Genomic DNA, 16033 nt, shown 5'->3' with positions numbered 1-16033 from the left:
ATCTGTCGTGTGGTGAATCACCACCTCCTGCCTGCGGCAGCTCTTCAAGCCAACACGGTGTAATTGCTTTTGGAACAACACAAAAGTGGAGACCCCGGCAGAGCTTTCGGGTTGATGGAAGGAGGGGCGTGTCAAAGGTCAGACCGACCGTGGCAGGATATTGAAAGATCCGGCTGTGATTTGGACTGGTGTGTGTGTGTGTGTGTGTGTGTGTGTGTGTGTGTGTGTGTGTGTGTGTGTGTGTGTGTGTGTGTGTGTGTGTGAACGCCAATCATGCAGATTTGGGGATGCACATTGAAACGGTGTGTGTCTACGTGTGTGTGTGTCCAGGTCGGCTCCATATATTATGCAGATCTAGGTGATGATCCAGTCTTCCCCATGTACGGGTATCCAGGGTTAGATGAGGTCAGTCTCGTGATCTTCATATATGGAGGCCCTTTCGCCAACCCCAACCTAAACTGACTGGGCAGCGTGCGCCGTCATTGCCGCGAGAACCGGTTAACACAGGCTGCAGTGTGTGACTAATTGACAGTCTCGCGATGACAGTCTATACTTACTGTACAATAAAACGTACTCTGACTCTTTATGATACACCAATTAAATGACAGTGTGCACGTCGGGGGAAAAAAACAAGACATAAGAAAACAAACCGTGTCATAATGCCTTCTTTGTGTTCTTGAACCGACACACCAGGTCGCAATCATTCACAATAAAGTGTCCTTTCATCAGGAGTCATCGCTATCAGGCTTGTGGTGGACATTTTGGTCAACATTCATTTTTGCTACGAACATACACAATGAGTGGACAATAATATGACACATGAAGAGTTGAATGGCCCTGAATGGCCTTTACGGGTCCATTTGGTCTCCATCCCTATATACTCTCAAAGTTAAGTTGGTCTTTGCAAATAAAACATTGGAGAACGAGCTGGACTCCTAATATACTGAACGCCACAGTGTTGTGGAAAATAAGTGCCATATTCTGAAGAAAACCCTGGAGACTTGACATGCAGTGATGAATTGGGTCTCATGATTAAAATAAGGACATTATAACAGAAAATCTAAGTTCTTCCACAGACCAGACCAAGTCTTTAGCCACGCAACGGACACATTTTGTCCATGTATGGACATGATATTGATGACCCCTGCCTCACATTGACTGCAATGCATTCCAAAATGCAGGCTACAGTTTGCCTTGCAGTGCGTTGAACCGGCCAGCTGGGAATTACCAGACCAAGAAATTGACAATTATGCCGTTTCCTTATTTACATTACTTAGCCTTGATGTGGCCCGGCCTGTGACGGCCATGATGTATGACTCCAAATTTGGGCAAGTTTTCAGTCCAATCTGAGCCACACTGACTGACATGAAAGTTAAGAGTTAAATATTTCAGTATAAAACATGGCCAACTGTCAGTGCAGGAGATTAGCTCCAAACAAACAACAGGGGGAAGAAATGCAGAGGAAAAAGATAAGCCGGCTTCAAATGACATTCAATTACAGATAGGTGGCAGGAGTGGATAAGCAATCATTGTTCTACACTCGCACTCTTTAGCAGCAAAAGCCCCCTGAAAGCACGCACACGCACACACACACACACACACACACACACACACACACACACACACACACACACACACACACACACACACACACACACACACACACACACAAAACGAAAGTGACCCGTGCGCCTTTGGCTCCATCAGTTAAATTACAACTCAGGGTTTTACTGTACTCCAAGACGCTGGTTCCCAAACACTGGGTCGGGACCCATTTGTGGGTCATGGACACATTTTTATGGGTCCCTTTATTCATTTTCCTTTCCGTTTTTTTTTTAAATTATTATGTCAAAACATTTTCAAAAAACATTCACAAAAAAGCAAAGATTGTCATGATTTAAAAACCAAAAATTCTATCCATTAAATTAGAAACCAAAATGTTCAAGAAGTAGTGAAAATCTACAAGCTCGCAATGTGGGGCGAAGTGACGTGTTGTGAGGTTGTAGATCTGCTTTTTGGGTCTTGAGCTAAAACGTTTGGAAACTTTCTTCCCATCTAATATTGAACCAGTTCAGTCCTAATATAGAACCAGTTCAGTCCTAATAATAGAACCAGTTCAGTCCTAATATTGAACCAGTTCAGTCCTAATATAGAACCAGTTCAGTCCTAATATAGAACCAGTTCAGTCCTAATATAGAACCAGTTCAGTCCTAATATAGAACCAGTTCAGTCCTAATATTGAACCAGTTCAGTCCTAATATTGAACCAGTTCAGTCCTAATATAGAACCAGTTCAGTCCTAATATAGAACCAGTTCAGTCCTAATATAGAACCAGTTCAGTCCTAATATTGAACCAGTTCAGTCCTAATATTGAACCAGTTCAGTCCTAATATAGAACCAGTTCAGTCCTAATATAGAACCAGTTCAGTCCTAATATAGAATCAGTTCAGTCCTAATATAGAACCAGTTCAGAGCTTCAGAACCAGAACCCTAAAAGTTGGTTCGGAACTGGAACCAAGACATGGCTGCCGGTTCCGTGAAAGCACCAACAATCTGGAACAGATTATTGGAACAGATTCAGTTCTAGAATTTGGTGGAAAAGGGGCCTAAAAAGAGGTCTTCACATTACTCTTCACTTCCATAGCCCCCCCCCCCCCCCCCACCCCCCTCCCAGCTGCAGCTGTTACCTCTCTCTCTCCAGCCCATCTCTCATTGCAGTCTCTGGGGCTAGGCAGGCATGCAGGCAGCATGCTCACACCTGCTCTGCACTGGCATTCAACCTATATCGCATCCATCCATCCTGATCCATGCCTCCGCCACAACTGCAGGGGATTAGCATGTCTGGGACATGAGGGATATGTGAGAGGGCATAGTGTATGTGTGCTACGGTCTGACATGCTGTTTCCTAATACTGTCGTCGTGGTGTATAGCGTGTCACGCGCGCCGCCCCCACAGCTTGTTTTCTGGCGAGCCGTGGGGTTTACCAGCCGGCGCTGATCCTCTTGTGTAACAGACTAGAGTTTGGCGAGGTGGTGCCATACAAAGTATATACAACGATCCTCAGAGATCATTTAACTCAAGAGGGTACAAATGCGACAAAGTTGGCCCTTGTGAGGGGTTCAAGAGTTACTAAATAAGGCCTTCTAAATCCTGACCTAAGTTTTGTGGAAAAACGTCAAATATGTATAAAGAAATCACACCCGTGTGAACCGAGTGGTGCAACTCCTCTCTCTCTCTCTCTCTCTCATTAGCAGGCAACAGCACTGTCTCTCTCTCTCTCTGTTGCTGCATGGCACAACAGCGCCCCTACTGGTACTCATTATACTGGTGCTCATTAACCACACACAGGTTAACCACACATATGGACATTGCTGTTCCTTGGAGTGGTTGCACCACTCAAAAAGTATGACCCAATCCGTACCTCTCGCTCCCCCCTCCATCTCTCTCGGCTCCCTCTTTCTCTCCCCCCCCCCCCCCTCTCTCTCGGCTCCCTATCCTCTCTCTCTCCCGGCTCCCTAACCTCTCTCTCTCTCTCTCTCTCTCTCTCTCTCTCTCTCTCCCGGGTCCCTAACCTCTCTCTCTCTCGGCTCCCTTCCCTCTCTCTCTCTCCTCCCGGCTCCCTTCTGTCTCTCTCCCCCCTCTATCTGCCACTTATATGTAACGGGTAGTATAGGCACTCGACAGAGTGCAGTTCTATAGTTAAAGATGTTATGTTGCTATATAATGTACATACCAACAAGAACCCCGAAATGGTGGTTCCTGTCTTGAAGCGTAAAATAAAACACCCCCAAAATGGGTTCCCGTCCTAAATGGGTCAATAAGGTCACGGTCTTCATTATTGTAATGAATGGAGTGGACTGTATAGTGGACCTTCTTTGAAGGTCATTCAGTCTTGAAATTAAACAACTTTTCATTTTTGTCTACTAAGCCTGTATACATACTGTATACATATACATGTGTGTACAGTAGGTGTGTGTGTGTGCGTGCACGTGCATGTGCTGTGCGCACACAAGCGTGGGACTGTGCGACAGTTCCTTTGGCTCAACAACAGCGATCACAGGTGTTTGTTCCTCCGAGCTTAGCTTCTCCAACAGATTACCGGCTGCTGTCTCCGCATAATCATCGACACACACCACAGATCTCATACATTACATACAACACACATTCTGATAAGACAGCTGCGCGCACACGCACACACACGCGCGCACACACACACACACACACACACACACACACGCACACACACACACACGATACAATGATGGGATGATGGTGACATTTGTTCCAACCCACGTGGCGTGGGGGGATGAAAACAGCCTCATACACACAGTATATACTGTTTACGTCCTCAGTCAATGGATGTGCGATTTAAGCCATCAAACAGAGACAAAAACATCATCATATATTACAGCTTATGCCTTGCCGTATATACTCGTGCGTACACTATCCCATTCAGACCCTGAGGACAACTCTCTACGTTTGTACTGTATCAGTGGTTCTGAAACATGTTCATGTCAAGGACCATCAGAATTCTATGTATTTGGCCGCGGAGCCCCATCTGAAAACGTGTTGTTCCAGGGACCAGTCTCCCCCCCAGAAGCACTGAAAATGTGTTGTTCCAGGGACCAGTCTCCCCCCCAGAAGCACTGAAAATGTGTTGTTCCAGGGACCAGTCTCCCCCCCAGAAGCATGTTGTTCCAGGGACCAGTCTCTCCCCCCCAGAAGCAAAGACTCGAGTTAAAAATGTTCGCTCCGAAAGAATATATATATTCAAAGATGTTTTGCGCCACATTTTCAAGGTTTTGAATAGCTAAAGTATAACATAATGCTTAAAAAAAAAAAAACAAGCTTGTAGGTCTGCTATTTTTGAAAAATCGAAGAGCGACTGACATAGAAGACATTTTTAGAATCTGATCTCAGGTCAGAATGAAAACTATCAGGATGCAGAAGACATTTTTAGAATCTGATCTCAGGTCAGAATGGGATAAACGAGTGCTATACAGTAGCTGCGTGTGCTCCAGAACAACACAGCCAAGTGGGCGTCGCATGCCTGGGAGCATTGTTTACGGGGTTAGATTCCCTACATGTTGCGCTGCCTGCCAGTGTCATTACTATTCATGTCTGTCCCAAGGGGAGCCATGTCTGAGCAATGGGAGTACAGCAGGTCCCCTTCCTATCCAACTGTCTGCCTGTCTCACACACACCCACACACACACGCACTGGTTTCCTTTCCACCATCCAGTTTATTATAGTAAGTTACCATCAAGGGTTTTCAAGCAACCAACCCCCCGAGCCTATACTGTATATCTCACAGTAAGAACTCTCAAGAGTTTACAATTCAATAATTGAGGATTTTGCCGTGCGCGCAAAAGCAGTGACAAAAGCAGTGACTTCTTTTAAATGTCTCATCTTAAAAACAACACTTCTTGCTTTCGCCTGCGCTCTTTTTCGCAGCTGTGAAGCACTTTGTAACTTTGTTGAAAGGCTCGCTCTATGAATAAAAGATTATACCACCGTTTGATACAATAATAACTCAATGGTTTTCAACACGGTTTGAGGAGGAGTATCCTGGGATATCTTCCCTTCCACTCTCTGTCCTTCCTCTCATCACTTCCCCTTTGCTTTCTCCCAAATTCCCACTCCCCCCCCCCCACCCCCACCCATTTCACCCAATTTTCCCTTTCCTCTCCATTCTTTGTCTCAGTCTCTCCTCTCTCTCTCCTCCCAACTTGTCTCTCCTATCCTCAGAGAGTGTGAATGTGTGATCCAGCTCGTCTCCTCTCTCTCTCCTCTCCCTCCGTCACGCGGGTAATCAGCCGCCACACTATTTCATTTGGCTCTGTAATGAAAGCAATCCCGGCGCTTTTCACTGCAGCGCACCCCAAATAATGAGGACCGCCTCCCCCTCCTCCTCCTCTACCGCACCCCCCCCCCCTCCATCTCACCCTCCTCCCACTTCCCCTGCTGTTAATAGATGGATGAGAGCCTGTGTGTATGTGTGTGTATGTGTGTGAGCACGTGTGCACGTGTTGGAGTATATAAAGTCTGCAGTCCCTCCAGGTCCTTTGTCTAACCACTCCACTCTGTTTGGTGCCAGGAGCCCGCACAATATGGAGTGTGCATTTCACTTTGAACACTCCACATTTTACAATGCAGTGTCTAGTCTATTAACCATGAGAAGCGGGCATACAAACAGTAGCCAAAACACCCAGTGCTATATTCTGTGCCACCCAGTTAACCCTTATTTGCCATTTTTTTACTATTTTTGAAAAAAAAACTTAAAAAAACTTAAAAAGAATTGACGATCTACAAGCTCACAATGCGTCACGTCATGACGTGACTCGCTAGCTTTGAATAGTCTTTCAAATGTTTTGAAACATTTCAACTTAAGGGCGGCTGTGGCTCAGGAGGTAGAGCAGGTCGTCCAATGATCCCTGGGTCGGGCAAGACACTGAACCCTACATTGCCTCCAATGAGTCGGTCAGTGTGAGCTGGCCACCATTGGTGTGTGAATGTGGGAAGTGAGGACGCTGGCGTCGACTGTTCGCCGCTTCACCTCCCAATGTATGAATGAATGAACCATTGTAAAGCGCTTTGAGCACTTGGCAAGCGCAATAAAAATGCAATTCATTATTATAATTCATTAACGTCATGGCCAAACTCGGGGAGCCAAGTTGAAATTGGCTAAAAGAGAATGAGGATTGCATTATTATTGCACAATGCACATCCGTTTAGAAAGGCCTTATTGATGTGACGATGCAGAGGGCTTCAGCACATGCAGCAGGTAAAATGGGCCAACCAATCAGCAGGTAAAATGGGCCAACCAATCTTCAGCACAGGCAGCAGGTAAAATGGTCCAACCAATCTTCCTAGTACTACAGTGACAGAATGAGACCATGATATTCAATGAACACATGTCTGGACTTAAAGCACAGTTGACGTATAGATACTGGTCTGGTCTGGTCTGGTAGAAAATGTGGTTGAATTGTGATTATTATTATTATTATTTCTTACTTTTTAATCACTTAAACCCTAGTAGTGCCCCAATTCTCTCTCACGTCCCACGTGGCCAGACTGTTGCCTTGCACACATTTCAATGGTTCCGGTCATAAAGTCTAGAGACAGAGCACGGAAGCTCCGATCATGAACAAGCGATAAAGCGGAAGTGAAGCTCCACTTGTGTTTCGTCTTTACCGTCACGCAAATGCATCCTAATTTAAATTGAAATATAAGCACATAGCTTGCTGCTTAGCAGAAATGAAATGCAAAAATAAATACATTTAAGATTATTTTTGTGAACTGAAATGGCAGCTTCCTTATGCTCGGATTTTGTAGTTTTGTAGGTGTAGTTCCAGACTCAATTCAGAGATTGTGGAATAGTTTTCTGGCTACGCGAGACTATACCCAATTCTGGTCATAATAATAGGTGCACGTGAGGAGAAAAATAGTCAAACTCTGGGTTTAACCCATTCTGACCGGGAACCCGTTTTGGTGTTAGCATCATGTTATGCTTTAGCTATTGAAAAATAGCAGATCTACAAGCTCATAGCGCGCCACCGAGTGGCGCGCTACGAGCTTGTAGGTCTGCTATTTTTGAAAAATCGAAGAACGACTGACATTTTTTAGAATCTGATCTCAGGTCAGAATGGGTTCATCAGACCCAGTGTGTGTCCAGTGAAAACCTCGTATGAATCTGATCTCAGGTCAGAATGGGTTAAGTGGTTAATCTGCGATGCACTGCAACCAGGCAGTGACATTCAGAATCCATTATTAGACGCTGCATTAGCCGACACTGATGCATGTAATCGACTGAGATCTAAGGAAAGAATATACGATCAAAGACACCTTTGCAGGGTTCGGTGAGAGAGATCCAACATTCACACAACGGTTCTCAGACCGATCAATGGTTTTCTGGATTAGTATTCCTTTTAGTTTTGGGACGTGGTGGCTCATGGCCGACATACAGATCTTATAGAAATAGGTCAATTGCAGCAAGAAGACCTAATAGTGCAGGGAATGTTATCAGAACAATGTCCGATCAGGGAATTACTTCCTTACCGGTACATTTCTTCACCAAAGTGTTTGTAAAGGTGTCTAGTAACACATCTCACAGAGACTGACATTCAGTTTCCCTACAGGAGAATCTGTGAAAGTTGGGGTATACCATTAACAACCTATATGCAGGCAAACGTACCAAATTTAATTCTGCTTTAAGTAGCATGTGTGGGGTCAAACTAGGGGGTTTTCATGATTCTGAATCCATTGCAAGCATTTTGTTTTTGCACGAAAAACACTCCTTGGGCTAAAACAAATGTGGTGAGTTCATCACATATTTTAAAATGTGTTACTAGACACCTTTACAAAACGCATCGGTGAAGAAATGTATTGGTAAGGAATTTATTCCCAGATTGTACGAATATCCCCCCCCCCCCCCCGACTATAATCATAAAAGTTAGGTCGACTAGTTAGGTTACACTGACTCACTGGCCTCGGGATCCTCCAGGAGGAAGTTACCGACGTTTCTCTGGAGAGGGAGGTCTGGAGCTCTCGCTGAAGCTGGATATAGTATATAGTCATAAATAGTTAGGTTTCAAAATAGGCAAATTGCCACTGATATCAGTGCCAATTTGCGAATTTATAAGTTATGCAACGTAGTCAACAAGGTCCACGTGTTGTAAAACACGACCTACATGTGACATGGTGATACTTGGATGGACAATCAAGTCTCCATGTAAAACTGGCCCCCTCACACCCTGTTTTTAAAACCTGTCTTAAACGCTGTTTTCATTCCAAAGCTTTTAATCCAGAATCATTTTATATTTTCTGTTTATTTCTCTGTTTCTATGCTTATTTGTGTTTTTATCTCTGACTCCGTTTTTTAATGAGCTCTATATTGGATTTTCTGTTACACTAAAGAGCTGGAGACCGCCGGTATTCAAACAAACACAGAAAGTAGAGCTTTTAACATTTTAAAGTTAACCAAACCTTTATTCTTATTTCATTAAAAAAAAACCCACAGCACCTTTAAGTGAAAACCTTGTATATTCAAAGAAAGACCAACCATTCAGGATTTCTTAAAATCACGACAGCCATGCATTTTCTTTTCTTTTTTCAATACACAAGGATCTGCAATGTTGTTGTACAATGTTCTCATAGAGAGGCAATGCCAGTGGTGGAAAGTACATTTACCTAAGTAATGTACTTAAGGGCAATTTTGAGGTATTTCAATTGTACTTTACTTGAGTTTTTCCAATTTCCAAAACCTTCCACTCGGATCCAAATATTCATAACCTTTGATAACCTACAGTATATACATTTCAGCCTTCCACAAGCTCACAATGCGCATTGTGAGCTTGTAGATCTGCTATCTTCAGAAGACTATTATACATTTGAAAACTTGAAATAGGACATTCTGCATAATGAGTACTTTTCTTTACTTTTGGGTACTTTTAAGTACATTTCGATACCAATACTTTTGAATTTCCGGACTTTTTATTGCAGTATTGATACTTGTACTTAAGTTAAATACTTGAGTACTTTCCCCACCACTGGCCAATGAGAGAACAACGGTGAAAACAACAACGTTCCACGCGTGACGTGCTTCCAGTGTTCGACCTGACGAGATCCTCATCGCCATGATTCTATTGGAGCGTAGTTAACCCCTATAGCATCATCACTATTCTGGGCATGTCAAAATAGGCAAAACATTCAGCAAAAATAGAAGGTTTAACGTCGCCCGAAAACAGCCAATCTGACGCAGAGGGAGCAACAAGAGATTATTTCACTCAAGATATTGGTGTAGAGGAGGAACGGAAGGGGCCAAGTACAGACCCCTGGGGGACCCCTGGTTCTAGGAAAAAATAAAGAGGAAGGTGCACGGAGGTGTGGCCCCCGGGCTCCTGCGGGAGGTTTGCACATGCTCAGTGTAACCAGGAAGTGCGATGATGGGAGTGTTCCAGCAGAGGTGCTAGAGGTGCATGAGAGAGTTGCTGACCCATAATAAAAAGGATGTAAAAAAAAAAGATAATAGTACAATGTTGATTTTGTTTTTATTTTAAAAAGTATATCAATTTCATAACTGTGAAAATGTTGTGACTGAAAGATAAGGGACAAGTAGGCCTACATTTACTAAATGTTAATGTTTTTGTATATTTATCTTTTGTGGACTTTCCATGTTCTCCTCGCTTTGATAGTAGCCTACATGTGTTTAACTTATTTTTGTTAAAATGACAAAGGAACATGGATACAGTTCATTCACGTGCTGTGGATGATATAAAACATTTGAAAAGGGAAGGGTGACTGCTGTTTAATTCTCAACTGTTCTGGATCTCATTATTTAGTCATGAGCTTTCTATCTAGCACCTCTGCTGGAACACTCCATCATCGCAGTTCCTGTTTACACTGAGCATGTGCAAACCTCCCGCAGGGGCCCGGGCCACACCTCCGTGCACCTTCCTCTTTATTTTCCCTAGCCCTGGTTAAGGAAGTACCTGTATATATATAAAGGCTCAACTGCTGTCTGGTTTCAGGGGTGGCAGTGGATCAGAGGGTCGAGTGGCCGGCAGAGCCGGATGGAGAACTGCGAGGTCCCCGGTTCGATCCCTGTGGGCTCCCCCAGAGTTAGCGTCAAAGTGTCCTTGAGCAAGACTCCGAACCCCCCTAACTGCTCCCGATGTGCCGCTTGGTGTCTTTGCATGGTTTCCTCTCGCCATCGGTGTGTGAATGTGTTGTGTGTGAATGCACAATCTATATGTAAAGCACTTTGGATATAAAAAAGCGCTATTTATTTAAATGCACCATTTACCATTTACTTTGTCACAGCGTATACTCTTGGCGCTTCTCGGTCATTTCGATCGAGAGATGTCACGCAGGGAAGAAAACAAGCAATAATAAGGAATGGAAACAAGATTGCCTGATGACCTGAACCCTGCAGTCATGTGGTTCAAAGAGAAGAGACCAAAACGGTTGGCCCTAAACCCTAAAAGCTCCCGGTATTGCATTTCATATGAATTGATTCCCTGCTATGTCATCATGAGACTACTTGGCACAAAGCACAACAGCAGTGGGGGGGGTGGGGGACGGGGGGCTGGAAGCCCAGCTGTCTACTGAATCATCAAAAATAGTCGGGTGGGTCCGATGAGAGCTGAGCACTGATGGTCCCGCTGGGTGGGAGAGAGGGGAAATCCCCTCTCAAACATTCAAGTCAATAAGAAGTATCAAGTGTTTTCCGGTTAGAATCTGATCTCAGGTCAGAATGGGTTTAATCAGACCAGTGTGTACGGTCCAGTGGAAACCTCATACTGTATATGAATCTGATCTCAGGTCAGAACGGGGGTTTTAACGCCTCACAGAGTCTGAACCATCACCGGGTAGAGCAGGGAGAGGTGCTCGGCCCCGCGGATGGGCAGCTTGTGCGTGGTGTAGAAGTGGACCACCTCGGGGATGCTGTGGAACGGCAGGCTGTGCTGGCCCAGCACGTACTGTCCGTCTTTACACCGGAGAACTTCATGTGCATGAAGCCCTGGCAGCTGCTGCTGGACCGGAAGGTAACGAGGAGAGAGGAGGAGGAGGAGGAGGAGGAGGGTGAGGGGGTGAGGAGAGAGAGAGAGAGAGGGGGGGGGGGGGGTGAGGAGAGAGAGAGAGAGAGAGAGGGGGGGGGGGGGTGAGGAGAGAGAGAGAGAGAGAGAGAGAGAGAGAGAGGGGGGGGGTGAGGAGAGAGAGAGAGAGAGAGAGAGAGATAGAGAGAGAGAGGGAGGGAGGGAGAGAGAGAGAGGGAGGGATAGAGGGAGGGTGGGAGGGAGGTGGGAATAAAGACAGATAAGGAAAAGAGAAAAGAGGGCATATGTACATATGAGAAACGATGGGGACAATTTGATAGCGAGAGAGAGGACATGAAAGAAGGTCATAATAAAGGAGATGGCGGTGGCGATAGGGAAAGAGAGACACAGCTGAAAACACGAGAGCGAAGTGAGAGAAGATAGGGAAAGAAAGAAAGGGAGAGAGACTGTGAAATGTGGGGCAGGCAGAGAGAGAGAGAGAGAGAGAGAGCGAGGACCAATCATGCGGCACGCCGCACATCTCATCCCATAATGACACGGTGGAGATGACAAGTCTCAATATATATAGTCTACTTTTCTACCCCTCTACGCTTTTATGGAACACATCTAACCAAGATTTAAAACCATGTCACAGTTTATGACACAAGAAGCCAGGAAGCCGGAGGAGGCAAGGCAATGAAAGGTGTGGGGGGGGAGGGGGGGGGCAAGATGGATGAGTGATGTTAGGGCAGGTGAGAGGAGAGACAAAAGGCGAGGATTTACTGCACCAGGTAGAGAAAACAGGAATCATGCGAGGCGATGATATGCACGGCCGGGGCAAAGCAAAGCATGCATGCAGCAAAGCCGGCAGGTTTTCCTTCCTAAAAGTTACTGTAAGCACACACACACACAGGACTTTCCCTTTAAGAGCCAGTCAGCCAGTCATGATGTACGTCTAATTATAGAAGCAGAGCGAAAGAGAAGTGCTCTAATTGGTCGTCTGCTGCCACTAGTCATTATTATAGTAAATCAAATGGAGAGAGAAGCGTATAGCGAAACACGAACAGACTACAAACAGCTAAACAACAGAGAATTTAGAGTCACGCCACACTGTTTTCCCCCACAACATTGTGACTCAGATCATTGTGTCAGCGTTTCAATTTATGGATATGTCATCATCCAGCACTATAGCTTGCTCTCTTTTTTTCATGAATACTTTGAAGCTGGTGGGGCTTGAATTGTGTCACCACTGACTCACGCTGTGCCGTTTTAATGTTTAATGTCCATTTGCAAACCCAACGGCGTGCCATTGCCTCACCACGGCAAAAAAAGCATTGTGGATGCATACGATTATACACTGTACAATACTCTTTGAGATTTGTACAGTTGCTGTAGAGACCAGAGGTGGGACAAAGTCACCGTTTTGTCAACTTACGAAGAACTAGATATCGACAGTCTTTGTACTCGAGTCCAGAGTCAAGTCTGACAAGTCCTATAGCCTCAGTCCCAGCCTTTACTCGTCTGCCCAGAGATAAGCCTGGTCACGACCTGAGGCAGAGTGTGTCTCGCTGGAATGTTTCCTCTTCCGCCAGCACTTTTACAATCAACAGCGTATAGTCCAAGACCCAAACCTTCTGTTTTGAGTCTTAAACAAGTCATAATTCCATTTAAATGACGAGTTTGCGTTATGTTTTTGTGCATCTCCAAAATGTGATCAATACGTTCCAACACGTTTTTGGTTGACTGACTACACGTGAACGATAGAATCTTCCGTATAATTAATTTGACCTGGCTTCCATCGACTAAAATCACACGTGAACGTACATGTTTTGTAATGATCTCTCCTGCAACTTCACTGTATGTGTATGCTGTCCTGTGGGATTGGTGAAAAGTGTTTCAAGTCAACATGCTAGCAAAAGACTAAAAAGTGAGATGATGCCAGGAACTTAGGAAGGTCCAAATGTTCAGAAAGGGATCTATGATATCAAATCAAAGAAAGATGTCCCACACACACCCCTGTCTGGAACTTGCAAAAAAGGATGCTCTTTATTCAATTGACGTTTCGGTCGGTTGAATTCAAATGAAACGTTTTCTGAGCCTTTGTTTTGATGGGTACAGACAGTGAATAGAGAGATGTGAAACAGAGAGAGAGAGAGAGAGAGAGAGAGAGAGAGAGAGAGAGAGAGCATTATGGTCGACCTGGGCGTCCGAGCCCACATGGTATAGTGATGGTACACGCCCCCAAACACTTGGGCAATCGAGTCAGCCGCCGGGAATACATTTCTGGTCGCGGTCGACGTCGTGTTGATTTGGTTTATTGTATTGTATGCTATAGTCTTGAGCTAATGTTAGCCAATGATCATTTAAAATCATATCCATCTACTGTATTTCCAAACAGAAGGTGTGTCTGTGTTAGTTTCGTTGCTTATTAGTGTGTGTGTAGTAGTAGTGTGTTGTATATCTCGTACCGTGTACACATAATGCAGGAGCACGAATGACAACATGGTGACGACTCCCTCCTCAATCCACCCAGTGGACCCGTCGGGACGTAAAAAGTGGGGGGTGTTTTTGAGATGGAGAGTCGAGGACTAGAGGGCAACTGCAGTTACTGCACGTAGGGCAGGCTATATTATAGCCAGAATGGTCATTGCGGCGAGAGGCAGCCGATACACACAACGACAACGCACAACAACGCGGGAACGGCGCTAGAGAGACCGCCAGCGCCGGTCGGGGAAAACAAATAAATAAATGACATTCCCCAATAATGCGGGGGGACATTCAGACCCAAATTACCCCCCCTCTACCTCTTCCCCTATCCCCTCCCTCGAGTCCTTCGTGTGTGGTCTAACTGCTCCATATACGGTGATTGATATTCATTAGCGATTAGAGAGCGGATGATGTGTGCACTGAAGTGTGCTCTATACCTGGCTGATTAGCACTTAGCCAGCCCCATCGGGGACCCAGGGGACACGGACGAGTAGAGAGAGGGGCCAAGGGTGGGAGGCAAGTGGGTTGAGACGTAGAGAGAGAGAGAGAGAGAGGGATGGGGGTTAGGGATTATGGTAGTAATTTATCCGGACGAATGTCTTATTCGTCCAGATGAGTGGAATATATTGCAGCATGTGAGTGACCGTCAGGAGAGGAATCAGCATGCTGAGGATCTGAAGGAGCAGGAGCGACGGCGCAATGACGAGAGAGGAGGAGAGACAGATGGTGGAAGCGTGCCGAATGGAATGTGAGATTGGCACATTTGGCGGTTTCAAACACTCATGCACATGCACATGCACATGCACATGCACATGCACATGCACATGCACATGCACATGCACATGCACATGCACATGCACATGCACATGCACGCCTCCATAATCACAAAGCAAAGTATAATTCAATCAAACTGCAAAAGTATAGTTAATCTGAGAATGAATTGCTCTACCAGTTAATTAATCTCTGGCCACTGTGTGTCGTGTTGTTCATTGTGTGTTTGATGATGAATTGAATATGAAGGACCCCAAAGGAAATAAAGCCTTTTGTGCTTTCTTGGGGTTTTTCTTTTTATCCTCTTAGCAGACCTTGTTTTCAAACCGTGCTTTTCCTGTGTGTGTGTGTGTGTGCGTGTGTGTGTGTGTGTGTGCGTGTACCGTAGTGAGAGGGAGTATTCCGAGCGGCTGGTCTGGCTGTTCCTCAGCAGGTAGCTGCATTCTTTACACAGAGTCAGCAGGGACTCTGCCTCCGAACGTGACAGAGCACCGTGGTACCACCTGACACACACACGCACACACACACACACACACACACACACACACACACACACACACACACACACACACACACACACACACACACACACACACACACACACACACACACACACACACACACACACACACACACACACACACACACACACACACACACACACACACACACACACACACACACACACACACACACACACACACACCAATGACCAATGGCTCTATGGATTTTTCCATAAAGAAAGTGGGGGGAGCCCAACATTTTAAGGGCGGAAATGTGACATGGTTCTTAAAGGAGATAGATCATGTGTCTCGCAGCAACAGCTGCGACGCAGAAAAGGGGACAAATTATGTGTCACTGCAAATCACATACAAAATATATTTTCCAAGACAATTGCTTTGCTAATTGAGCTACGCCAATGAGATATGTACTGTGTGTGTGTGTGTGTGTGTGTGTGTGTGTGTGTGTGTGTGTGTGTGTGTGTGTGTGTGTGTGTGTGTGTCTGTGTGTGTGTGTGTGAGTGTGTGTAATTAGCAAATTGGGCTTCTGTTACAGTGCAATTATAATACAGCTGTAATAGCTCAATTATGTCACTATTATACCCCATACCATAATGAAAGTTTATAATTGCAAGTGATACAATAATGTATGCTCATGCTACCATAATGACGTGCTCTCGTTTAGCATGCCCTGCGGCCAAAGAGCAGGTTACGGCCAGACTGGTCTGCTTCTCAGTT

General features: G+C 45.2%; 1 protein-coding gene across 1 annotated transcript in view; it reads right to left on the bottom strand.

Annotated features, from left to right (window-relative positions):
* Positions 1–11345: 11345 nt before the first annotated feature.
* Positions 11346–16033, bottom strand: part of shdb (Src homology 2 domain containing transforming protein D, b) — a gene marked incomplete at its 3' end in the record, with an annotated part of 36108 nt that continues 31420 nt past the window's right edge. Inside the window, 3 exon segments of the mRNA XM_080769999.1 lie at positions 11346–11494; positions 11497–11531; positions 15179–15298. Of these exon segments, the coding sequence (XP_080626125.1) occupies positions 11346–11494; positions 11497–11531; positions 15179–15298 (304 nt within the window).

Source organism: Protomyctophum bolini (assembly GCF_963924005.1).
Source record: "Protomyctophum bolini genome assembly, chromosome: 8".
Lineage (NCBI taxonomy): Eukaryota > Metazoa > Chordata > Actinopteri > Myctophiformes > Myctophidae > Protomyctophum > Protomyctophum bolini.
The sequence above is the reverse complement of the archived record's forward strand: the minus strand, read 5'-3'. Positions and strand labels throughout refer to the sequence as shown.